The 27,531-nt window shown below is 40.2% G+C and overlaps 1 protein-coding gene across 3 annotated transcripts; it reads right to left on the minus strand.

The window, feature by feature from the left end:
* Positions 1-483: 483 nt before the first annotated feature.
* LOC132071678 (plasminogen-like) lies at positions 484-27,531 on the minus strand. Of its 3 annotated transcripts, none has more exons than XM_059469361.1 (20): positions 27,428-27,531; positions 24,136-24,271; positions 21,853-21,959; positions 18,901-19,015; positions 17,920-18,059; positions 17,186-17,306; positions 16,936-17,054; positions 15,439-15,601; positions 14,747-14,877; positions 13,922-14,087; positions 13,003-13,169; positions 11,944-12,092; positions 10,423-10,516; positions 8,745-8,865; positions 7,943-8,017; positions 7,457-7,597; positions 6,232-6,338; positions 5,248-5,393; positions 4,313-4,480; positions 484-755 (listed from the first exon to the last, which is right to left on the minus strand). In XM_059469361.1, the coding sequence occupies exons 1-19, from the start codon at positions 27,474-27,476 to the stop codon at positions 4,319-4,321; spliced, it is 2,409 nt and encodes an 802-aa protein (XP_059325344.1). In that variant the 5' UTR covers positions 27,477-27,531; the 3' UTR covers positions 484-755; positions 4,313-4,318. The 3 variants fall into 3 exon arrangements, with proteins under 3 accessions (XP_059325344.1, XP_059325345.1, XP_059325343.1); XM_059469362.1 differs by lacking the exon at positions 484-755 and adding an exon at positions 3,367-3,460; XM_059469360.1 differs by lacking the exon at positions 484-755 and having other exon boundaries at positions 3,792-4,480.

Here is a 27,531-nt window from a genome sequence, read left to right on the forward strand (position 1 = left end):
TCCTCTCCTCTCCTCTCCTCTCCTCTCCTCTCCTCTCCTCTCCTCTCCTCTCCTCTCCTCTCCTCTCCTCTCCTCTCCTCTCCTCTCCTCTCCTCTCCTCTCCTCTCCTCTCCTCTCCTCTCCTCTCCTCTCCTCTCCTCTCCTCTCCTCTCCTCTCCTCTCCTCTCCTCTCCTCTCCTCTCCTCTCCTCTCCTCTCCTCTCCTCTCCTCTCCTCTCCTCTCCTCTCCTCTCCTCTCCTCTCCTCTCCTCTCCTCTCCTCTCCTCTCCTCTCCTCTCCTCTCCTCTCCTCTCCTCTCCTCTCCTCTCCTCTCCTCGTGCTTTTCAAACACCTCTTTCAAGAATATGCTGATTTTTTCCTTTACAAATCATGCTCTCTGCCCATCCCTACAAACCAAATTTCTTCACCCTGACCACTGCCAAGATGACCTGCAATTTCTGCATTCTGTTCATTATCACTATTTGTCATCTTTCTGTCTTGGGGATAATTTTTTTAGGTTCTTGACAGGGATGTCAAGCTGTCTTGGGCAGGGATGAGCCAGGAGCTTTGGTTATGAAGGGAGGTAAGTGTTTATTAGTCCTTTGAAGCTGACATGTAATAGAGTAATTCTCTGGCTCTGTAGCAGATACCAGGGACAGACTGCCTTTCCTTTCTTCTGTATTACCTTTCTCAAGAATTCTGTCCTGGCCACTGACTGGTGAACAATTCACTCCTTGCAGGGAAGGACTTGAGAAGATGTGGCATTCAAAAGCTATCCTGTTATAAACAGAGAAATAAATAAAAGAAAGTCAGTGAGATGTTGTAAAGGACCTTATAAGCTCACAGAAAAACATGTTTGGCACAAGCAGATACAGGACTGAGTTTGGAAGGTTCATACCACAAATCAGTAGCACTTTGGTACAGTCAGTGAAAATGAATGATCACTGCTCCAGTCTCACCATCCTAGGACTCCAGGAGGATTTCCTGTGGTGAGGAATATACTGTGCTTTTCAGCAATTCCCAACTCTCCCTGCCTTTTCCCAGCAACTGCCTTTATCACCAGCCCTTCTGGAGGAAAACAGGACCTTTAATAAAAATCCCAGCCTAGTGTTTACACTTTAGGCAGTTAGTGATAAAGGCCTGTCTTTCAAGGCTGTTTCTAACTTACTCTGAGGCACAGCAAAGGTCAAAGTTATGCTTAGCAAAAGTCAGTAATGACTTGGAGATATGAAACTAAATTAACATCTCACAATATATATGGCTAATCTAGAAGACACCACACAAAACTGGAGCTACTGCTACAAGGAGAAACCTTCTCCTAGACCAATACAATCTTCTGTAGACAGCTGATAGCCCAAGGCTGGCTGGCAGACACCAGCCCTGAACTGGAAGCTATGGGCGTGCACTGGCCAGAGGCTGTGTCTCAGTGAGAACCCCAGCCACAAAACTCAGCCCAGCCAACCTCTACTGAAGGCACCTTGGAGAACCAGGGTGAAGTGATCACATGTGATGCTGGGTGAGCTGAACCCCCCTCTTCCATTCAGCACTTCTTCTTTGTGATTTTTTAAAAAATTGGTGTTTTAAACACTAGCAGCTTGAGAAGATTGCAGAGATCTTTTAAAGCTACAGCTTTCCAAATAAATGTGAATAATATTTGACAGCTTCTTCAGTTAGTGGACAACTAAAACACATTGAGAAATGAGAGATGCAAAGACTTGTTTCCTCCTTTCAGATTATACTTTGTTTTGCATGTGTTGCTCAAAAGATAATGTGAGTGATAAATTCTGGGGGGTAAAATGGCTTGGGGCAGTGTCAGAAGTTTGAATATTTTTATTTCTTAATAATTTGTTTTGTAAAGGACAGCAGAAAAAAGCCTATGCATAATGTTTTGACTTCTAATCTAGTAGTGCTAAGCAACTTCAGGTGGAGTTTGTATTTGGTCATTGCTTTTGTGCTAACTCTTATCCCTAACAGGGATTTTGTAAGTTGAAAAGCCCTTCCATCTCTGTGAGACTTTGTGTTGCCTCCCGAAGGTGTAGTGGGTGTGTAACGTGGTGCATGACCAGCAGCCTGGTAATGGTGGGGATACCCTCTTGTGGGCGAGAGGTGACAGAGGACGTGGTGGAACCAGATGAACAGCTTCAGCAAGGGAGAACTCCAAGCAAAACCAACTGCATGGAGGTGGATGCACCTGGGCATGCAGACCACAGGACAGGCTGCTTGTTCAAAAAAAGAGTTATTCTAAATTCATATGTGCCTCCAACTGCTTAATACTTACAGGAAAGTTCTGCCAGCTTCTCAGGAGGCACAGCAGTGTTCTCCTAAGTTGCTGACACCAAAAGGGCTGTTGTGAGAGGCACCTCTTCGCTGAGGGCCTGAACTCTGTCAGCTATAATTGTCCTGCATGTGTGTCCTCCAGAGGCACAGTGAGAGATATGAGGTACACAAGAGACAAAGGGTCACTGTACCATCACCACAGGCACACAATGTGTCCTCAGAAACCCAAGTGTGTTTTTCCTGTTGGCAAAGAGGTTTCTTGGACCAACAAACAGATGGAAGTGCTATTTTGGGTCAAATGTGCCACTGCCACCACATGTGCTGGCTTACTTTATCCAGTCTGTGCAAAGGGTTACCACAAAAAATAACAATTTTTATTGTCCCTGACAGTCTTGCAGAAGGAAAGGATCATGACTGGCACTGTTTGAAGCGTTATGAGGTGGGACTTCTGTGGCCCCTCAGGCATATCCCAAAATTTCTAGCCAGTTTGGCAAGAAGAGGTTTCTCTTCTATAAGGCAGGTATTAACCATGGCTTCAGGAGTTCACATCTGAAGAGCGTAACAAATCAAAGCCCAAGCTGCAACACAGAATTTCTGTTGTCAGGGAAGAACTGTACAAATCTCTTGGCTGGCTTAATGACCAAAGTGGATATATATGGAAAATATGCAGGATGGTATTTGTGCTCAGTGAATCCCTCTGACCAGACAGGTGGGTGGTGTGTGCTTTATCAGAGCTGCTCCTGTTCAGGAAGGCAACGCCCTGAGATGATTTCATCTCCCAGAATCAGACTCCAGAAGTAGAAGCTTCAGAAATCACCCTGCCACCTAACTATGCTTAATAGCTCTCATCTCCCTTTAAGGCACTGGGAGAAAAAAACAAACCAAACCAAACTCTTAGGATGCAACACATCCCTTCTGCATGTGCAAGCTTACAAAAAAAACATAAAGACAATTTTAAAATGACATGCAGCTTGGCTTGTCCGAGAGTGCAGCAAATGGACAGGACAAATGCCACCCCAGGAAGTAGCTGTGTTACTTGGAATAGCCTCAGCATACCCTGGGGATGCCAGAAGGACCCCGTGCAGATCTGGGGGTCTCCAGATGCCTGTGGGGAGCTCCCTGGTTTATCTGCCAGAGAGCAGGATGGGAGCAGGAGTTCACAGTCAGCAACTGCTTCACTTTGGCAAGCATGAGTCAAGCTTTCCCTGGAAAGAATTTTGGAAGGTTTAAGCTTACACTCCCTATAACCACATTTGTACATTATCTTCTTATAGAGGAGAAATATGTACATCTAACTATTATGTAGTTATGTATTTATACAAAGAAATAAATGGGTACAGAATTTTATAATATGTAGAAGCATTGTCACTATTTGTGGTACCTATAGATAGCTATTTTCTTTTCTTTACTAGGGACTAACTTCAGGGTGAGGCTATTTTTTAATTCACTGTTTTATATCTTTGATGCAACATTTATACTTTTGTGACACATGTATTTCCTTGACGATAAAAAATATGAAAACACAAACCAAAGGTGTTTCCTTCCTTTTTTTTCCATCCCATGTATTTAATGCTATCAGATGTAACTAATAAAACTTCACAGGCATATAAGATATGTACTGTGAGATTCTTCTTTGGTTTGTAGCATCAAATTGGTAATAGGTTCAGACAACTCATAGAAAATAAAAAGTATTCTCATTTCTTCATATCTTAGAAGCCGAACATCTTGAAATGATGACCTTAAAAGAAAACGTCATTGTAGAGCTTAAAAAAATTAAAATACAGGTGGCCAGTTACAGTTAAGGTTGGAATTTTCAACATGTATTTCAGAGGTGGGTATGTCTATTGTCAGACATAGCAAACAAACTATCGAACATATAGAAACAGGGTAACAGACTGTCAGCTGGGCTTCTTGGCAATGACTACTAATTTATACCAATTTAAAATGGATGATCGTATTTATTTTGTTTCCTTACGAATGATTGTAGCTTTAATATTGCACTTGGAATCTTGTATTTCTGACGTGCATGCTGCTTTCCAGGAGAGGGCAGTCCGTACCCAGGATCAGTTGCTTTCCATCACACTTTTAATCCAAGGAATGTAGTTGGAGACTCGAACATAAACACCAGGTTTCATGGGCTGGGCACAGCCAAGGCCCCAAGAGGTGACTCCATGTTGGACAAATTTATCTTGGTCCAGACAGACTAGAGGTCCTCCACTGTCCCCCTAAAGAGCAAAAGAACAGGATGATTCCTTCTTGGACAGACCCTTCCCATAGGAGGCACAGAAACAGAAGTACCTCCTACACGCAAAGTACACAGGAGTTATAGGGAACACTGGAATTCCAGCAAGGCAAGAGTTTTCCATGCATTTTGTTGAACACTTTTATAATAAAAGCTCTCTTCATGTCACCCAGGCACTACATTTATTTTTCAAGTAACGGGATTTATTGAAAAAGAATCTGATTGTTAAACTGTTAATTTCTGTGCTTCCTCCCTCAGTCTCTTCTCTGAGGTCTCCGTGGGTTTCTGTTATTACTAGTTGATCCTGTGGCACTGATACTTGGAAGTTCATAGTTCCTTTGGCCCTTGTTTTGCCTGCATGGCACTGCATCCTTCCTTGACTGCTAACTGAGATGCTGTTAACTGAGCTAGCTTGGACATTGGAGGTAATCTGGTTGAGGCTAGCAAGGGGGCCTGGGGAAAGAAAATCAGACCTTTTGTCATTCTAAGTTGGCTTCCACACACCTGACTTGTGCAGCTGTGTGTTCCCACGTGCTCTGGAGTTCAGGCTTATCTGAAAAATTTCCCTACTTTGCAGCAGCAGACAAGGGAGCAAGGAAAGAGAAGAATCCATGGGCATTTCACTGCTCAGATACACGTGGTGTGGTAACACCCCAAGGATAATTCTGGGCCTCTAAAGCCCAAAAAAGCAATGCCCTATTTGATCTGAATGTGCTTACAAGTGACTCTCATGCTGACAGACTTTCTCACCTGGCAGGTATCTGTGCCTCCATGAATATTCCCAGCACAGAGCTCGTGCTTTTTAACTCTACCGTTCAAGAATTCAGGGCGGTTGCATATTTTATTCTCAATTACAGGAAAGCCAGTTTCCTTTAAGTAGCCCTCACCAGGAGTACCTTTGGAAATGAAAAAGAGATGAAAAAAGAATGAATGACAAAGGTAATTATCATAGTCACAACACACAAATATCAGGATATGGATAAGCAGTAAAATCAGCATAGTGTGCGCTGTGCATACACTTCCCAGGCCCAATATGAAGATATACCAAAATCAGCAGGCATTATCATCAATATTATGGTACTTACCACCTTCTACCACCCACCACTGACCTTCCTGCTCTCACAGTACATCCATGTGGATCAGGTACCCACAGATATTTGTGGGAGCCATTCCCAAGCCATTTTATTTCTCTATATCTGAATTTTGTGTGGAAGAAATTAGGTAGGAAGCAAACAGCAGAAAAAGGCACTGTGGGAAAGGAGGCAGAGAAGGTACCAATGCACTTCTGAACCAAGATAGAGTGAGAGGTTTTGAAAATGAGGGGTTTATTTGTGTGAGATGTGAACCAGCCTGGTTGGGAGGAAGAATCACTCAAGAGAATAAGAAAAGTCACATTTATGTGATTAAGAAATAACCTAAATCTAGAAAACTTTCCATCCAATTGGGCAAAAGCCCACTTTGGAGAAAAGCATACGGACTGAGAGAGAAGTGACTCCTTAGCTCTGCTTCTCCTCTTGTAGCATCTATTTAGAGGGTTTCAGTTTACATGGCACTGAATGAATTAGGAGAATCAGTGTCAGAGAGACAGTGGGAAGTCTGGCAGCACCTGATGAATTTTGATGAAACAAGTTTTTCATCAATAGCTTGCATGGGGCACAAGAGAGGGCACACTTTTTTACAAGTATATACCAGTCTGCAAACATGGAGCTTTTAAATGTGTCAGTGCTGTCTCACCTCTTGTGTCTCCCCAGCCCGTCACATAGCACTCCTCTCTTCCTCCTAACACAGCATTTTCTTTTGGTAAACAAACTGGGATTACATGATTATTAATGACTGCTGGTCTGGAATGAACAAAGAGGAACAATCATTAGCACAATTATACTTAATACTAGGTTCTAATTCAGGTTTCTAAAAAGATTTTATACACATTTAGCCTTTTATCATTTAAATCCTTAGTTTTGTTTGAGTTTTTTTTTCTGACATGCAAAATTGCTTTTTAGGCTCTAAATCCACAGAAAGTGATACACAAAAGAGAAAAGTCTGAAATGGATAATGATATAAAAAGAGCCAACAATAATCCAGGAGAATGCTTTGAATTAGGCTAATGCATAGCAAATAGAACCTAATTAGAAATAATTTAGTGGTATTTGTAAAAAATATATATATATTATATATATATAGGTATAATTTAGTGGCATTTGACACCTAGGTGTTAGATTGCTCTTTCTGCATCCAGTCTGATTTGAAATCACTTTCTGTCAGGACACTGAGCACACAGCAGAACCTAAGTCCATCTGACTTGCCATCTGACTTGCCTTTGGGTGCAGCAAAAGCTCATTTAGAAGACTACATTTTTAATCTGACCCTGTATCTGTTTCAGACATGCACTGCAACCACAGCACTGAAAGCCCAAGCAGCACACATTCACATCTGCTGGTAGCTGCATGGACAAATCCCTTTTGATTGCACAGTTCCACAGAGGGCATTTCCAATGAATGAAAACAGATGCAAGAAGGGCCATACTGGGCATTACATCAAACTCTTTGCCTGCCCACTGGCGAGCCCTGCTGGAAGAGGAAATCTCCTCACCATAGCATGGAAACAGCATGGACTGGCATCATGCTAATGTGGCAGGTTTCAATCATCATTACCTTATCAAGCATGTAGAAACACAGACTAAAATCTCCTCTAAGCATTACCTCCCGCTATTCTGCTGCCACTGCCTCACCTTGCAGCAGCTGACTCCCAGTGCATTTCCAGCCTGGCTAACTGTCCCCAGCCCTCCTCCCCTCCCAAAGACAGCCTTTGCCTTTCTGTAACCCCAGAGCCTCTGCAAGGAAAGAAAGAGGGGATCTCAAATCACTAATTGAACACAAAGTACGTAGAAACACTCATTTCTACAACACCAGCAACCACTTTGTCCCATCAGAACAAAGGAGTGCTTCAGGGAAGAAGGTACCTGCTCAGTTTGAGCAGAGCAATATCTGCTCTGCGTGGCTCCTTGAACAACTTCTCTACATCATGGATTTGTACTGACGGCTCAGTTGCCATTTCTCTGTGTAATCCAAGGTACACTTTATATGCAGCTGGTCGTGAGGACCTATTGGAAATGATTGCACATGGTGAGCTGATGAATACACAACCAGAACAGAGACCACTTTCAATGTTACTGAGCACCTTGCTCTGTCAAAGCCAGATAGCCAGCTTTGGAGTAAACTCAATCCCTTATAATGGCACATGAAATCAAATTGGCAGGAGTTATCACTGTCACTCTGCTTTACAGTCAAGATTCAGTTTTAATGAATGACAAATAGACTTGGCTCAATTCTTGACTGCTAGCAAGCAGTTTGCAACCAGCTTGGGTTAGTTATCAGGTCCCTTGTTTCTCCTGGTTTTTTTTATCTTGTGTAAGAAGTTGCTGGTGGAGACTATAACAGATACTTACTTTTCTAAGCAGTGGGCAGCAGTAAGAACCCATTGAGGATCTATCAGAGTTCCCCCACAGAAATGCAAGCCATAACTGTAATAGAGCAAAATGTCATGAAAAGGGCGGTGGTTTAAGATGGGGAAGTTAATCCTACTGTAATTTATCAGGTAATATTTCCAACATGTCTGCCTTTACAAACTAAAGACATTACTCCACAATTTCATTAAGAAATGTTTTGCTTTCCTAGAATAATGCTTCTTACTACGACAGTAAGAGTCTGTGGACATTTTTAGGAGGCCTTGCATGAAAACACCTAGATCTTCATTCTTAGTCAGTGTTTCTATTACTGGAAAAAACCCTGTGTGCAGTGAGGTTCACTATTTTAGAGATTTTGACTTTTTCTAGCTCTAATCACAGTCATAAAGCTCTGCAACTGGCTTGATTACCAGTTTTATTAATAATTTTGCCAGTAGGAGCAAATGTTTACATGGAAGGACTGATCAAGAAGTCTACTAGCCATACTGTTGCTTTTATTCGTTGGAAACTGATTCTGTTATAGAATATAGTGACAGATTTAGAGTCATGCTGCCTTCTACTGAAAATGTTCTTGAAATTAACAATTAACAATTGATTTGTCACAAAATAGAGTGTTCTTGGTTGTCTAAATGACCTTCTTTAAGAATAGCACACACAGTGTTTAGCCTTGAGCTATGTTTAAATTGAAATCAAGTTTAGAATGCCTGAACCACTTACTGTAAGGCTGTATGAGAGGCCAGGTTTCTTTGCATGTAGAGTCCAATATAATGGGGAATAACCATACCTGGTACGGAGGCTGATCTGCCAGGGCCAGGAGTGTGGGTGTGAAATACACCCTGCAACAATCCTTTGAGCACACAATTTTGGTCTGAACTTGGATTTCCCACATTCATACTGAGGAGGAGCTTCAGAAAAGAAAACAATATAACTGTTAGGAACTTAAGTGATTTGCTGTATATTCACTATGAACTCGGTGAACTAGAAGGTGAACCTGTTACATTTGTCACTTCAGCTTCTGATTCTCTTCAAGGAATTCTATACCATACATCACATATATTTTGTTAGGTTACCTTCATCTGGAACACCTAAAAATGCCCAGTAAATTTTTCTTTTTCATATACAGTTCTCAGTGGCCAGCAAATTACACACAAGTAGCTCTACAGTCAGACAGAAAAAAACCCAACCAAACAAACCCAAAACAAAAACAGAAGAGGAAGGAGAAGAAAAGAGAGAGAAAAAAGAAATAAAGCCTTCCATCATTTTTAAATGGTCTCTTATGGACTACAGCAGTTTAAACATCAGAAGCTGATGTTTTAAACAGATGTTTTAAACTAGTCTTGCAAAATTCTAAAGCTGTCTCTGAGGAACAAAATTTTGTCAACTCTTATTTCAGGATCATTTGGCCCTTCAGATTTCTCTGAGTTATTAAAAAAGTAGTTCTTATTTGGCCTTGGCGAACTGAGTCTTATCAACAGAGAATTTAGAATTTTGTCAGCAAAAAGAGCTAACTAAAGAAATTAAAAGCAAATGCCATATTTCCTCTGTTTTTTAGATTACCTTCTCAACAAAAAAACCAGTACTAATTTAAAGAAGAAATGGATCATCAAAATACAATACAATAGTGATGTGAAAATGTGTTGTGAAAATGTGATTTTTTTTTCCTTAAGAATCTCAGCACAACACGTTCACTGCAGTAACACTTTCACAGGTCCAGTGTGTTTACAACAATTTTCTTTTTCTTGCTTGCTCCGCTTTTGGGTTTTGATCTGAGGACATTTTCTTCTGCTCACTGCTGAGGGGATAAAGCAGCAAGAAAGTCACCCTTCTTTTGAGAGCTACCTCTCTTCCTAGCATAGCTTTTGTTGTTGATAGACATGAAAGGACTGGAAACCAAAATGTTATAAAACTTTATCATTGTACACTTTGTTGCACCACCTCATTCAGAGCTTGATTACTAGTAACAAAGACAAAGGGCATTTGGTTAAACCTTTAGGGTCAGATGCATTTTGCAGACACCAGATATGGTACAATATCAGAGGAGGGACAATCTGGTTGTCATCCAGAACAGAACCAGAGCCACGTGAGAGGGAGTGCAAAGATTTTGCTGGTATAAGAGTGTGCCTTGTTCAGCAAGGCCACGCACAGAGTTATGCCAGGAGATTGGGCTGGGGCAGGGGAAATTTCTGCTGGAACTGCCTATTTTGAAACACATGACAAAACTCCATAAGCTTCAGTGGCCTCCATATCTTGTGGTGCATTTGGAGCTTTCAAGGAAGACCAATCTTAGGTCTTCAGACAGAGACCCTAAGAACATGACTTCCCAAGAGCCTTAATTTCTTATCTATATCTGTTTCACTTAGATCAGTCTTTCACTAAACACCAAGTACTCTCCAGCTGTTATAAAAAGGTACAGGAAAGTCTTTAAGGGGAAGGAAGACACTAGTTTTTAAAGGAATAATTACGGCACTTGGGAATGTCACAGTACTCCCAGGCTTTTCTCGGGTCTGTTGTGTAGCACCAAGGTCCATTCACATCTCCATCAGGATTCCTGCAATACTGTAACATAGAATAAAGGCACCAGCTATTAACCAGGGAATAGAAAGGCCAACCAATTAAAGCTTCAAAATAAAATAAAATTGGGAAATATTTTTTAATTTTCATTCTTATAAGTGACTTCCCATTCCTTTTGTCAAATATTATTTCATTTTTCCATTTGCTCTGGAGTTTGGAAAAGGATAATAAAAATCAAACTTCCTCAATTGCCTTCAGACATTAAACTTCACTAGGGCAACCTTGGATCCCTGAGATCTCAAAAATTGGGAGATCTTGACTTTGATGAAGCTTTCTAAAGCACAGAAAATATTTACTCCTGCTTTCCCTGCAGTTAATAGGAGCAGTAGGATCAGTCCTGAGGTCTTTCTACATCCACTCTGGCTGCATGACTCTGAGACAGGAGAGTGTTGTGTAAGCTGTTCTTGCTCAACCTGTGATGATGCAGGGCTGCAGTGCTCCGCCTCATGCAGGTGCTGAATCACTCTCTGGGCTTTCCCTGGGCATACTGACTGATCCCTACCCAGCACACACACCTCACACAACTGTATGCTACCAGGTATCTTTTCCAGCTCCCTTCCCTATCCTGAAACATATCCCATGTCTTAGAGAAAATATATGCTACCAAGAGCCCCTGACAAGTGCAAGAACCAAGAATTTATGACAGGCAGCTTTTTAGAGACAGTTTCCCCAATCTGGAATTCAATACAGGGTATGTGATGCCATCAAAGAATTGACTAAAGCAAGTTCTAAAGTCATCTACCTGGTAAAAAAATAGTTCAAGCTGTCAGCATCAAACAAGCTCTTTGTATCACATGCAAAGCTTGTCACAAATCAGGCAAATACTCTAAATGGGATTTTACAAGGCTAAAGAGCTGCTGATGAGTACATTTTTTAGGACTAGGAAGATACAGGTTAGAAAGGGTGATTACCTTCCAGGGTGGTCAGGTACAGGTATCACCCTGAATAAAGGGCTGTGGCAGAGGCTGGAGGGCTGAAGGGGAATTACTGGGGCATGGGGGGCTACAATCCATCAGCTACGCATCTCAAGGAACTTGCACTGAACATTGGATCCATCACATCTCCTGTCCCTGGTACTACTGAAACCTATGAGCCCAGGTGTTCTTTCTGTCAGAGGAGACAGAGGCCCTGCCCACAGACCACCTCTGGCTGGTCCTCAGTACTGAGGAGAAGCAAGGGCCTATCTGAAGCCCCTTGGATGTACTGCAGAAGCATTCAGTGGAGCTTCTGAGCATCTCTGTGTCCCACAGTGACCACACTGGTCATGGCAGCAAGAACTATCATGATCAGGTTTTTGGATTGAACTGAGGAAAAGAAATTAACAAGGACTTGTCGCCAAATGCTTGCTGAGGGACCCTAAAAAAGATAAGCAAAGCTCAATGACAGCAAGTATTAAATGAACAGTTGTTTACATTTTTTTCCAGGCCTGCTCTTGGATGAGTTGTGGGAGTGAAATAGTCGTGGCTATGAGGTCTCTGAGAGCTCCACTCCTGACAAGTCCTGCCCCTTGCAGTTTTTGCCACTGTGCCACGGTAGTCTACACCATTTTCAATAATGCACTCTGTGAAAAATGAAGGAAAGGAAATGGTTGTTAGCTGTGAGCTATTGGGCAACATCCATACTTGATGGTGATGAAGCAGAGATAAATTTGAGGAAATACCACTACAATTTACACATCCTACATATTATATAGATGAGGAAATAAGGGCTACATAGTGTCAAGGATGACTAACAATGATATTTTAATTTCCTTGCATCTTAAAAATTTTCTTCATGATCATGAAAGTCATAAATAAGAGAAGCTAACATTTAGTCAATCCTTCAAGACTCCAGAAATCAGGTCTAAAAATACCATGCACTCATAAAGTATTTCCCTTGCAGGCACTGATATCTGTCCAATGCCACATTTTACAGTAGGTAAAACACAGTAACACGTATTCAGCCAAAATTATTAACCTTCTAACAAGTGAAACATGTCATAGCAAAAACAAATTAAAAAAAGAAAGCTGCAGAACTCTAACCATCTACTGCATAACAGAGTTGCATCTGAACTGAATCAAAAAAAGCCAGCTGTCCTCTGATGGTAAGTGGAACCCTAGAAATGTGAAAGCATGGCACAGGAAAAGACTTTTTGGAGCAGGTGCCAGCAAAATGCCATCACTGCTCCATTTTTTGTTATTACTAGTTGCCCTCCCACAGTAGAGCCATCTGCTTCCTCATGTTTCCAATATTGCCAGATGTAGCAGGTAAAAGATGTGCTATTAGCCTAAAAACTAATGCAGAACCCCTGCTATAAAATACTAACTACAAAAGTGCTCAGAAAATTAAGAGCGTGGATACAATACTGTATTAAATTCTGTATTTATTTAGAGTTTCCTGTATTTCATTTCTTATTAAATTCTTGTAAGTGTTTCCATAAAAACCAGCTTCCTGGTTATGAGCATTTCTGGGGAAGCTGAAAGTATTCTCACCAGGGTTTGTTTCCTCTGCTGTCTGAGGAGGCTTAGGTACAGTCTGTAGCCCCTGGTCGTCACACTTCTTCAGGTCACAGTACTCCCACCTCACGCTGGGGTCGGTGGTGTAGCACCATGGATGGCTGTCGGCATCTGGGTTTCTGCAGTAATTTTGGCTCAGGCCCCTGCAAATGCAAACATATTATATTCCTACCCATGCCATTGCCCTGGGGAGAGCTCACAAGAACACTTTAGAAAGCAGATCTGCTTCGGAGTTAGCATATACCATTTATCATGTACATTCTGTCATGGCCAGTTGAAATAGTTTTTACAGCAGAAAGAAATCAGGACACATACATTAAATATTTAAATATGCAAATACTTATTCAGTGATTAACACTTAAAGTAGAATATAATTCAAAAATCCAGATAAGTAAATGCATACATGTATAGCAAAGATATAATTTATTTTTTTCAAATATGGCAATAGTTTTAAAAAAGGAATAGTTTTTTGCATTTTGGAAAAAATAAGTGATAAATATTAGGAATAAGAAAACAATCTATCCCTTCTTCAAAGTTTTAATGACTTGCAGACTAGGAAGCAAAGACTTAAACTTGTGAATAAATTAATGCATAGAAACAGTTCATTTCAGCATAAGGGAAAATTTATTATAACTATTAATTACTTTAGAAGCAATGTAGAAACACACAGTTAATTAGTCTAAAGTATAATAGTGGCACCTGCGGTTTCTTTCAAGATGAAGTTAATAAAAAATGTTTCCATGATAAAAGAAGAAGAAAAGGAAGGGATTATTTTTATCTAGTACACTCCCTTCCCAGCTTTATAATCACTGTTGTGCAATGATGATGCACATCAAAACAAGTTCAATGGAACGACCACTGCCCAAGGAAAGCCGGCGATGGGAAGCACACGTACGCGTTGGGGTAGTTCTTGGCCGTTTTGTTGTGCCGGTGCGGCGACATCGAGCTCCAGGCCTGGCACTTCTTCCCCGAGCGAGTGAAAGAAGCTGTGCCACGGTAAGTGACCCCATTGCCCTGATAGCACTCCTCAGTAACTTCAGCCTGCTCAGGCACATCCACAGCTGCAGTGAATAACAGAAACCAATCTCTTGCATCTTAACTCTTTGACATTGATGCTTAAGCATAGAAAGACAACAGAAAACAAGAAGCCAGAGTATTTCACTGATCACCACAGCATGCTCTCTGTAACAGAATCCTTCCCAGACAGTAGATCAAAATGAAGATATCAAAAGATGCTTGCAAAAATTTCATGATATTCTAGATTAAAATCACTTGTACTTAATTTTACTGTCACACATGGGGATTTATTTCAGATAACAAGCCAAATAGTTAATATATGAATCAAAATTTTTTCAGGATGGGGGCTGCCTGTGTCTTTGCCATGCAATCTTAGGTTTTTGCTACACATTCAGTTTTTAAGGAGCTGGCATGTAAAGCTAACTAACTTTTCCATGGAGCATTTAAAAATACCACCACTGGGAAAATTGAAAAGACTTCTTTTACTGCAAAATTTCCTGATCTGAGGCAGCAGCTGACTTAAAACCTTCTACACTTGGCTGCCAGACTGAACACACCACTGTGGGCTCCACATCACACCCAGAGCTCAACTAGACACGGCAATGCCAACAGTGACAGCAGCAATGCAACTGAGCAGAGTTACAGGAGATTTTTCAAAATGAACCATGATGACCCTTCAATTCCACTTGTTTCCTGTTCTTACCAGGGGCCTCTGGCTTGGCACTGTCACAGGAGGGGATGTTGCAATATTCCCACCGGGCAGTTTTGTTGGTGGTGTAACACCATGGCCTCTGCTCACCATCAGGATTTCTGCAGTAGTTTTCATCTAGGCCCCTAGAACAGAAAACTTGGCTGATAAAAGTCTCTCTTGGAAATCTAAAAGTTATGAACAAATGGAGAATCTCTTGCTGCCTAGTTTAATGTTGCATTTACTAATGCCATTTGTCACATGAATAATTGCAATTCGCTGGTGTTTTGGATGTGCTAAACCAGATACCTGCACAACGGATGAATGAATTAAGAGGCTGTAATACTTTGAAGTCAAGAGTAGCACAGCAGAGAGAATCTAGGGTGAAAGAATCTAGCTCCAAGTAAATATCATAGCTGTACCCTTCTTACTCCACATGGTTTCATCTGAGCAATACAGTACAAGGATGAAATGAGGAGGGAAAAAGTCAGCCAAGAAGAGCTTGAAAGTCAGAAGAGGAGACACCTGTATTCAAGAACAAAGAAATCAATAAACAGAAATGTATGAAAAAATTGAAAATATGAGATCCAGCAGGTGATGAATGCTGGTGTAACTGAAGGACTTTGCAATACAGATGAAGAAAACTAAAGTAATTTTGAGACTTGGCATTTCTCATGGACACGGAGTGACAGAGGGGTTTCACTTACTGGCAGGGATAGTTTTCAGGAGTGCGAGCGTGTCTGTGGGGAGACTGAGAGCTCCAGTGCTGGCAGGTATTTCCTGATTCAGTAACAGATATTGTGCCTCGATAGTCTTCTCCTCTCCCTGAGAGACACTGGCGTCCTGGGACAGGAGGTGGTGGGGGTGTTGCTGTGACAAAAAAAGGAACTGAAATTAATCCGTGCCTTCTAGATATAGAAAAAACCTAAACCAACAAACCACTCTGATCTTTACAATCAAGTGGGCTTTTTAGATTTCTTGGCAGGTAAGTTCTAAATATCAAAATATTTGAAAAGTCCAAAAGGCAGATAAGAGATCTAAAGATATCTTTCTTGACTTTTCTTTCTCCCATTTTGAGTTCTTCACAAACAGTCAGGCTGCCAGAAGGGCATTTGCATCTGCCTCTTTACAGGAGCCAGGATTCAAAAGTCAGGATATGAAAATTCTAGCAGCCTCATCAGAACAGATCTGGAAAGTGAGCAAGTGGTAATACTGTGAAGAAAACTGGGGTGAAATGTCTGGCCCATCAGTGATACAGACAGGTGCATGTGTAAAATAGACGTACTCTGAGTGGTGAGAGACAGCAAGGATGAGGTCTAGTGAGAAATCCCAAGAAAAAGTATAATGGCAAGGATAGGCCTTTAGGGGAAAAGAAAACTGAAAAGGTGGAGAATTCATTTGAAGAGCAAAGCAAAAGCCAAAGTATTTTCAGGAAGAGTGAAACTCTTGGAATCAAAAGAGGAACAACAGAAGAAACAGCAGAAATGCCAGGTGTTTTGTGGAGAAAAGAAGAGAACCCCACAACTTTGTAAAAGTTGTAAAGCTGGTATGTTTATTACAGCGCTGGACACATGCGGAGATTGCTCTCCTCAAAAAAGGCATGCGTACCTCTGAGAACTTCAGGTCTCTTTTTATCTCTCTCTCAAATACATATGCATACAGTTTCACAATAGGTTCATACATATTCATTTTTATGGGTTTCGTGTGACATTTACCACTAGTTCCTTTTTATCAGAAAGAATTCCGAGGTCAGGTTGACTTGCCCTTACAGCAGTCCCTGTCTCTCTCTATCATCTTCTGTCTCCTCCCCTTTATCTCTGTCCTTCGCTGAAGTAACTTCACTGAGCTTAGGCCTTGCAGTCTGGCTAAATAACTATGGTTTCTAACCACAGACTCAACTCAAAAATGTACATTTCACCTAAATTAAAATGGATTTCTATCCTGGAAAATTTTCACTTTGCCTCATTGGTCATAGGAAAATACACCAAGGAAGGGAGATGTGCTCCAGACAAAACCATTAGAAATGCCTATGACAGAAACGTCTAATCTCAATAAAGCTATCAGAAGTTCATTTTAAACTGATTATTTTTTTTCTCTGAGATAATTCAGCTGTCTTTTATACTCTTCTTATCTTTGGGACCTCTTCTGTTTGTTTTAGATCCTCACACCACTCTGACTGGAAGAAGCCTAGAAGCCAGACTCACTGCAACGAGGAATGTCACAATATTCCCAGCGTTTAGTTGGACTGGTAGTGAAACACCAGGGCCGAGGTTCTCCATCAGGATTACGACAATAATTATTCTTCAGATCCTTCTCTGGAAAACTAAACCAGAAAAATAAGATTTTTAGGTTTTAAGATACACTACTAATGGCTGTAACAATTCTCCTGTCTGGTGCAGGGTGGTCTTCAGCCCACCACTGGTGATAAAGAGCCCATCACAGAACCTGACTCACTTTTCTGGGAGGTATCCATGGGAGTGAGGTTCCTGGGAGTCCCAGCGCTGGCACTCAAGCCCAGACGTTGTTGTTGAAACCACACCATGGTAGTTTTCTCCACTGCAGTGCATGCACTCTACTGTAGGAGCAAGGCAGAGTAAGGACAAGAGAAACAGAAAACCTCTGATCAACTGGTCCAGAAACATTCCTACTTGTCTCACACGAAGCACAAGAGCCTGATCAGAGCACAAGGCCATAATACAGTCATTTTTTGGCAAAGTAAAAGCTTAGTTTCCTTGGTAAGATTACTTTAACAATCAACTTGTTAAAGTCATTTTAGTTGTTGTATTATTCCATGAAAAAAAAAAAACCTCAAACCAACACTACAGACTACAGGCTTTAAAAGAACCAAATTGAATCTATTAATATATAATTTAAAATCTGTGCTTTGCTACTGTCACATTTTATTGAGTTCTGCACTAGCAACTGTCATTTTGTTCAATTCTAATTTTATGATATATCAATACACCCATACGCCTTTTTTATCTAGGGAAAAAAATACTTTGTGTTGATGTTTTCAGGGTCTTTTGATATCTTCCTTGTTGATGTTGAAAATGTTTTGGAAAATTTCGTGTTGAACTAAATTCAAGTTTGAAACAAATGCTCAATTGAAAATAAAAGTGTCTGAATAACTTCACATTCTTCAACACATCTTGAAAAAATTGGAAAGAAGTCAGTATGTGTGTCCTGACCTTCACATTCAGGGATGTTACAGTAGTCAAATCTGGTATCAGGATCTGTTGTGTAACACCAGGGTCCCTTTACATCCTTGTCAGGATTTCTGCAGTAGTTTTCCTCCAGTCCTGCTTTGGGATATTTTTCAGGCGTGTAACTGGAACAGAATTAAATGGGATTACAGAATAAGGAAGGCGTCCCAATTATTCAGCTCAGGGCTCTAAAAACAAAATCTTTATCTGAGGACAATTTTGTAGATGTTGGTGTTTAGAGGGCCCTTACGAGTTAGTGTGTGCAATTGCTGAAGCATGAGAAGTGCTACAATGATAGACTTAAGAAATACAGTGCCTCTATGGCCAGTTATGCCCTTAACACTTGCATTTTCTTTAGCTATTGGTTTCCTGCTCAAGCAGGGTACCATTTGGCATGTAGGGAAGTGCCTCCTCTGGGATATGTTCCCTGGGAGACACAATGACAATGTATTTGCTGAAATGTGAGAGTCCTCTGTAACCTGAATGCTACAGCATACGAATAGAAGGTTACTAAATAAACCCAGTTAGGTGTTTTCAATTAAATACAAGAAATACTGCCTTGTTAATTGTGGATTCACTGAAAAAATGATGCACCTCTATCTCATGTGCCACATGTTATACCTTTGGCCAAGAGAAGAAGTTCTTGCTCTGGTGAGACTACTAAAAAATTCTGATTTCAGCAGAACCAGATGTTTCTCTGTCTAGTGTTTTGCTCATGTAAAGCCCATAAAATTTGAATGCAACTGCCAAAACTGACAGCGTCTCTGTTGATGATGTAGCATCACTTAGAGGTCTCTGAGTAACAACTCAGATTAGAGAATTATCTTATGCTGGATAGGTACAGAAAAATGTTTTATAAGGAGATTTCTAACACCAAAAAAAAATTGCTTACAAGACAAATTAGCACCTATGTGTGGCTTAACAAAATTTCAGAAAAACATATGAACAGATACGAAAAGATCTTACTTTGGTTTATGTGGGGTATTATCAGCCCACTTCTGGCACTTCACACCTTTCTGAGTTTTGGCTTCTGTTCCTCTGTAATCCACTCCATTTCCCTCCTTGCATTCTAGAAGATATACTGAAATGATATGTGCTTAATCAGTATCACAACATATCAATTGGATTCTAACATACACAAAATCCCTTTTCATGACAGCACACTTAAATATGTTTGATCATATTTTGACTTTCTTGTGTTCTCAAAACTAGACATTTTACATTGTAAAAATCTGCTAGATAGCTGATGTCTAAGATGACTTGATTGGGACTGAAAAATGTATCTGAATGCAAAAGAATTTCTGCACCAGAATTCCAGAGAAATAAGTGTAACAAAAACCAGTTATTTTGGGAACACGCCACAGTAGATTTAAATAATAAAGTACACTTTAAATACATTTAAATAGATACTATAACAAAATAGAAAAACATTATCTTTTTCTTGCCTCCTATAAGATTATTATAGTCATGCACAGTAATTAAAATCAAATCTTTAAAGATGGTCACCTGAATTCAGCTGAAGACAAGACAGCTGCAGTTTAGGGACAGTCACTGTAAGGCAACGTGTCCTCTGGCTCAGAAAACTAAGTAGGAAACTCATTTACCATTTCCCTGGAGAAGCAATCTGTCTTTTAGGTTGTGACCTGGTTTGTCTAAGGGTCTTTAAGTAGTGTACAAATTGAATATTCAGTAGAGACCGAGTTCTGCAACAGGTTTTCCCAGCATCAAAGTTGTAACAAAGCTGACATACAAGCAGAAGATTAACAGAAATCTGGAGAAATAATGCCATTTTACACAGACCTGTCTTGCCCACAGTGAAAAGAACTAATATTTGAATCCAAAATATGGTTCAGCTTTTCTGGGGGCTGATATTTTAGACCTGAATTTATAGATGCACCCTTAGGAATGCTTTTATTTCAATGTATACATAGAGGCAAGTTTACTCTAGAAACTTTAGCTGGAAGCCATTTGGATCCCTCAAACAATTTTGCAATAAAATAACATTAAACCCCTCAATCACTGAACATTGAATCAGTCAAGTGCTGACTCTTCTTGTTTGTGTAAACTTTTGACCGTTTATATAACCTTCAGGGCTTTTCCTTTCCGATGACAAATTACTAACTTTGATCCCCAAACTCAACCCGTGTCCCTTGGGTTAACTATTTCCAAATAGATATGTAGGTAACAATTCCTGAATGCAGCTTTAATTCTTGTTACTTTTACTGTAAGTCAGAAATTATTAACTTTCTCTTTTATAGCACATGCTGTTAAAAAAATAACTTCTGAAACTGTCAGTTTTATAGTAATTGTCATCCTTTTTGTTGAACACAATGATAAATAGCAACTAGGTCTCATCAAGTAATTGCTTAGACTGAAAACATTACTGCAGGTACAAGGCTGAGCAACACAGACAGCATCTGACACAATCTGACACATACACACTAGGTTGTGTATTTGATGTTTATGATAACAAAGGTCATCTTTTGGTTTCTGCAGGCAGAGGTGCAATTTTTGGAAATTTTGGTTTTGTCAAACAAGTTTTTCACACTTTTAGTGGCGTGTTTCTGTTATTTCAAGAAACTAAAACACATGTCTATGGCCCCAAAACATGTAACAAATCCCCAATGAGTATTGCAGTAACAGGTTCTAACTTCAGTAAATCCAAGGGATGTCTCAAAAATAAACCAAAATTGCAATCCAGCTCCTGATCACAGAAAGAAAAAACAATATGATTATTTACATATAACTTACTCATACAAACTCTTAGCTTTGTTACTCATTAATTGATTCACTCAGTTTTCCTTCTAAATAAGAACTGCAGAAGACTTCTTAGTGTTACTTATTTGTGATGTATGGAAATTCCCACCTGCTTCTGTGTATAATGCAAGAACTAATGTTCTAAACATTAAATTACCTGCAGAAAAAAATGCAGCTGGCCAAAGGCTTCAGAAAATACCAGGTTGAAAAGGACCCTCAGTTGTCTTTGGTCCATAGTCCCAGAAATAGCACATTCAGGTTCCAAGGTGAGTGAGACTGCTCAGGGCTGTGGCCAGCCAATATCTGCAAGGGTGAAGGCTCCACAGCTTCTCTGGGCAATGTGGCCCAGTACTCACACACCTTTCTGTGAAAAATTACCTCCTTATCTTCCTTATCAGGCCCTTATCCACAGTGCCTGAACAAAACCTCATTTGGATGTTCGGCTGCAATCCAGCTAAAGCTGTTGAACTACTGTCTAAAATCTCCTTGCAGCTGCTATAGACACAGCATTGTCTTAGCCCACAGGGAGGGATAAGCCATCAAGGTCAACAGAGAAGTAAAGATACATTTTTCTGAAGGTCATGGGTGTTTACTATCAAGTTATTGAGATTCTTGCCTTTTGCTTAGAAACTGGCCCATCAAAACCATTCCATGATTTTCAGCAGTTGAGAACCTGGTTCATTTTCTATTACCAAAGTCAAGTATTACTGTATTATTAAAATCAGTGAACAGCACAATGAAATTTATGTTACATCAAAAATAAACCACATTCCTTCTGCCCTGTATACAGCAAGAGCTCCATGCTTGACAATGAAATTGAAAAATAGTCTTAAAACACAATTGTTTCCTTGCATCTGGTATAAGGTGATAATTTTTGAAACAGGATAAAGAATTGGATAGCTACCATTCCTCAGAGACACATTTCGTATTTTCAGAAAGAATTAGAGACCATTTCTGTCAAATAATCCTCATCTATGACAAAAATATTCATAAAATTCACCACGTCAATTAATGACATAATAAAAATAATAATGGGATAAAAATGTCACCAGTTAATTAACTGAAGAGTATGAACATCATACAACAATATACAAATACTATAAAAATAGATCATTTTTATCTGAACCACAGTTTAGTAACACAAAAAAGATATATACATACTTCTTTTTTCATAAAGAACTGCATTTGCTCTTCTGAATATCATTGCTGTTTTGGTGTTCTCACTCAATGTTAAACACTGCTGGTCTTTACTGGTAAATAAGAAGGCCCTGTCAAATTTACGAGAAGAGAGCAATGTAAGAAACAATATTGAATATATGCTTATTTTCCTGAAAACATTTTTGAGTATTCAGTTGTCATTTTATCAAACACTACAGTTCAGCGATATTTAAGACTGAGATTCAAATTTTTACATATTAAGAAAATATCAATATTTGGGACTGATATTTAAGACTGATATTTCTAATCACTGAGTATTACAGCTCACATTTTCAGTGGTGATTTTCACTTCTAAGTGTTCATATCAAACCTAAGTTGAAAGGGAGCTACAAGAAGAAATTATAACAAGGGATTTATAACTTGCCAGAGGTTCAAGAGACCATGTTGAAGGGGATATATACACAAGGCACCTTCACCGAATTTAAAAAATATAAGCAGTCATTCAAGGAGTTAGACACTCCACAGCATGCAGTAGTTACCACAAGGAGCAGGTAAAACACAATCCAGGACCTTAAGTTATCTTGTGGTAACTCTTCCGAGAGTAAGCACTCCATAAGTCATAGCCTTCTGTAAACTGCAAAACTGGAGCAGATGGTGTAGCCTCTAGAATAGCATCTAAGGAAACCTTCTGACAGGCCAAATAATTCCTACAGCTTGTTTTTGGGACCAAAAAGAAAAGAACAATAGCAGCATGGCATTCAATGGGTAACAAGAAAGCTGTTATGCCCGGTTAAGCCAATTAAGCTGTCAGTAATGTTAAATTTGTAAGTAGGAAAGTAACTAAGGAGCATGGCTCAATCCACCTCTAAGGTGGGATAATAAATCTGAAGTATTGATCTGAACACGGTCTGAAGCATTAATGTGAGGATGCTGCAGTGCTGCCCTGGTCCTAAGCTCTGACTAACATTTATCTTTCTTCCCCCAGATCCTTCCTGCCAGACAGCACCTGTTCTTGCTTGATTGTAATAGATCTCATGTAATTAATTAAGGAGGCATTACCTGATGTCATTCCAGTGCCAAGCGATGGCAGGCTTAGACCCCAGGGCAGAAGCTAAGGAATGATACTGTGTCTGAATATGCCTCAAAAGGGAACAGTAATTAACTGCCAACTGTAAATATATAATCTGAATATACAAACTTGCCCTCTCTGCCTTCCTCCCTAATATCCTGAACCACGTGCCACTGCAGCTCTGCCCTCTTTGTGGTTTTCAGAGTGAAACTGGATCCAGGGGAATTGGTGGTATTTCATACAGTCAGTAGACCCCTGTCATCCTTCAGGCTTCCACCTTTTTAGAACAAGTCTCATTTTCTCATTGGAGTTAAAGCCCAAAGTTACAAAACACAGTTAAGAAGTCAGGACCGTTGTATCCCTGCCTTGAATAAAAGCATTAATTAGAACCCAGTGCTTGAAACATCACTGCAGGCACTCTGCTGAGTTCAGAAAGGCGCGCTGCAGAAGGGCTACACTAGAAGAGACAATCCCTCTGCCCTGTATGCGCAGACTGCCTCCCACCACAGCAATGGACATCCCTCCTCACTGCCCCAGTTTCCTGCTACACTGCTGGAGCTCAGTGGGCTGCAAGGCTTTGGCACAGGAGATCCAGCAGCCTCAGGCTCAGAGCAATGGGCTCCTGTGGGGCAGAAACCTGAGCAAAGACCAACAACACAGGTTCATCAACACCTTTCACGCTTTCTAGCCCCTTGAGCCTGGTTAATGCAAGTGCAGGGAGAGGACTTGGCTGAAAGGGTTTAGAGTCATAAAGGTCTAGGTGGCCATCTCCTTGTCAAAGTAAATAGCAGTTAGCGAAGTCCAAATTCTAGTAAAATTCTGAAAAATGGATTTATCTGCAAGATAGGCAATGCAATGAAAATAAGCAATCCTATCCTAAATTTCCAAGAAATTAATTATGACTCTTTATTGCAGAAAGAGTGCAAGAGCCTTGATAAAACCATGCCAAGTTTGTTTGCAGCATGTCAAGTTGTGCATCGAGATATTGTAATGTTTTTCAATAAAAGTTCAACATAACTTTCTTAAGTTCTCTATTTTTTCTGTCTTCATCTATATGTCCCAGGCATTCTGTTTGTTTACATTTTTTGTTTTTCCAGCAAACCTCAAACCCCCACGAAGTCATAAGAAAACCCTTGAAATTTCAGACTGCAGGTAAAAAAGGCATATTGTTCCATCACTTGCAATGAAAGATGTGTGTGGGAACCAGTGGAAATTACCTGCAAGCAAACTTTTCTTCATTTTCACATTTCTCTGCACATTCTTCATCACTATTTGCTCTATAAACTTGCTTCATTGGATTGAGCAACCAAGCTCCCTCTGTTCTCACATAGCGGTCTAGAACGCTTCCTTGCACTAAAATGAAAAAGAGAGAAAGGAGTGAAAATGGGAATGATGATTAATTTCAAACTCTCACATTAAGTTCTTTGTCATCTAGTCATGTGACATCACCATTTAATTACTGGAATAGTTGGTTAATGGTGACAAAATATGGGTAAATCTAAAATGTCTTCCTGGTATGGCAAAAGGCAGCATTACTGAAAACCCAGTGTTAAGGCAGGACAGAGAAATGGCTTGAACAATAATAACACAAACCTATGGTATAAAGTAATGGCAGCACAAAAGATGACACAAGGAGAAAAAAGAGGGAAGGTGTTTCAGAAAGAAAATATTGGCCATGCATACTTTGGACAAAGCAGAGAAATGGGGCTCAATAAAGGTGTGGAACAACATTTGTCCCATGCTATCCATCTATCCTCATGGAATGACTTCAGATTTATCAGTAACCTCCTTACAAAGGCTCCTTTTAAAAGAAACAAACCATCCTCAGTCACTGAGGTTGTCAGATGTTCAGTTTGTCATTTTTGTAATAAACCTGTACTGAACTTACTTAATAATCAAGGTGGCAGTTGTTGCCCTCCATTGCAATGAATTAAGACAAGACACTAAACTGGTAAATAAATTCACCTAACAACCTCTGGGCTACAGCTGCATGTCAAATATATAGGATACTAAAAAGTACAGCTATGTTTAATGGTAAACTCAAAAATTGTTCAAGAACATTTCTTCTTGTAAAGGACTTTGGCATTTAGTATTTTCCTGTTACAGCTGTGCAATCTCAGAATTAGTGCACAGCACAGTGATTTCCATGACTTCCAGCTGCAGGGTCATGGAGTTGCATGAGTCCTATGATTTTTACAGTTTCTTTATCAGTGAGCACATGACTCTTCTGACAAACATCTGGCCCTGGGAGTTACCTGTTCTGTAGGGTTTCAACCCCAGACAGGCACCCTGGCCCCTGGTCACTGCAGGACATCTCAGTCCTGCTCTGTGCTGCTGTGCCTGGCCTTACGCAATTGCTGAACAAAAGGCAGACAGGGGATGAACCAGACCATGGCTGGAATCTCAGGAATAACAGCCATGCTGCAGAGAGGAACTTCACTTTCTCTGCCCCCTGTCTGTCTCAGCCATGGCCCAATGTCAGCAGCAGGGACAAAAAGCCTCCTTGTCCCACTCAGACCCCTGAGAGGGGGCTCCACTGGGTTGTTCAGTGATGTCTTTCCAGCTGAGAAAGGCAACAGCTCCTCCCTTTCCCGAGTAACACTCTTTACTGTGAAGTGGGCTCAGAAGTATCCTGCTACTAAATTCCTTCACTTGAGAGATAGCTCAGCCTGCAACTGGGCATTTTCTTAAAGATCATTTGGCATCTACAAGTTGAAGCTGGTAAAATAGGGATAAAAGCCAAATTATGCTTCCTCTCATACGATTGCAAGAGCATAGAAGTTACTGCAGGGTTTTTTCTGCATTTAAAAACCCCTGGGAAGAGCTCATCTCTAAGGGTTGGCAATTACCTTAAATGTATGCATGGAAAAAAAAAGGATAGCTGCTGGAAAACAAAAGAATAAGTGGAAAAGAGCCCAATGGCATTTCCACTAGTTATTTCAAAACAAAAACATTGAGAATAAATAAGTTTTGAGACAAAACATTAAACTAGGTTAAGACAATATCATAGGGATGCTGCAATGCTCTCCACAAGGAAAAGAAAAACAAGAAAAGAATTCCTATTATGGTACAGCTTCCATGAAAACTTAGTTGAGTTCTGTTTTGACATTTTGCAACAACATTACAACTATTAATACAACATTTGATTTTAGAAATATTGACAGGGTCATAATTGATTTGAGTCATAAAAGTATTTTTCCCCTTGTTATATTTACATGGCAGGGGATTACTTGTAGGGAAAATAAAAAGGAAAATATGCAATCAATAAAAAGCAGTAAATTATCATGCTACCATTTGCATTATATCTATGATGTTTTACAGTCTCAGAAAATGTATTACTATCTTATTCAGAAATGCAAATATTTACAACCATTTGTTAAAGAATTTGAAGAAAAAAGTATAATATTTCAGATAAAAGCCCAAATTGTATCTTTTTCTCCCTTATATAAAATTCCTACTTAATTGAGGAAGGTATTTGACTTTACAGAGGCTGTTCTTTTGCAAAAACAAAGCTTAGAAACTAGAATTTAAACCAAGATAAAATTTAAGTAAGAGATTTTTTTTTTATGCTGGGGCATGTCTCCAATACTTCCCGCTAAAATCTACCTATATATTTTCCTAACTGTTACTTTTTCTTATGCTTTAAAACTGCATATGTAAAATGTTTGTCTATTTTACTGTATCTTTATATAAGCATTAGCACACTCAGAACTGTATTTTTTACTACAATCACAACATATTGTGTAGTTATATAGATGCCTGCAAGAAGCTGTGTGGTCTGAATCTCACAGTTCACAGGAGTTTAAAGTTTCCAGGACAGAGAATATTCATACGTATGAAACCCATAAAAATATATCTAAGGAGCTCAATTCAGTTCTTGTGCGCTCCAAAATTTTTGTACCATCTTCCACAAAAATACCTTTTTGTACCAAAAATATTGCAGAAACTAACAGTGATCAGATTTGGTCTCCATATCATATGGAATGAAAAATTCACTGTTAAGAATGTAGTTATGAAAAAGACCAAAATTGCAGTGTGTAGAACAAGCTTTCCTTTCCTGTATCATTCTGTTTTGCACAAGCATTAACAAACTTTAGAGCATTCAGAATAAGGATCACAGTGGCTGGAAATAACAGAAAAAAAAATTCCCCAAACCTAAGACAAAAGGCTGCTGAAACCAGAGGGAGCCATGCCTTTGTGCAAGCCTTTGACAGGCTGCTCCCCAAGGGTGCCCCTGTCTCTGGCCAGGGGAACGTTTGCTGGGAGCCACCAGTGCCCATGCAGACACCAAGGCTGCTCCTCTTCTGGTGTCTGTAATGGGCACAGCCCTGGAGCAATGACAGCTCTCACTCTGCTCAGCAGCAGCTCTTGCTGCCCAGCAAGCCCCAAATCCACCATCGTCCAGGGGAGCTGTGACGCAGGGATTTGGGGACCTACCTTCATCACATGGAGCTTGCAAGGGTCTGGCCCCAGCCTCACCCAGGCAAGCAGAAGGCAAAGGACTCTTACCTGAGCTGAGAAAGAACAGGAGGAGAAAGGCAGCTTTGCTAATCCCCATTTTGGGCCAGCTTGGAGGGTGCTGGAAGTTGTGTGTGTCGGTGCTCAAAGTTTTA

Source organism: Ammospiza nelsoni, chromosome 3 (genome assembly GCF_027579445.1).
Source record: "Ammospiza nelsoni isolate bAmmNel1 chromosome 3, bAmmNel1.pri, whole genome shotgun sequence".
Lineage (NCBI taxonomy): Eukaryota > Metazoa > Chordata > Aves > Passeriformes > Passerellidae > Ammospiza > Ammospiza nelsoni.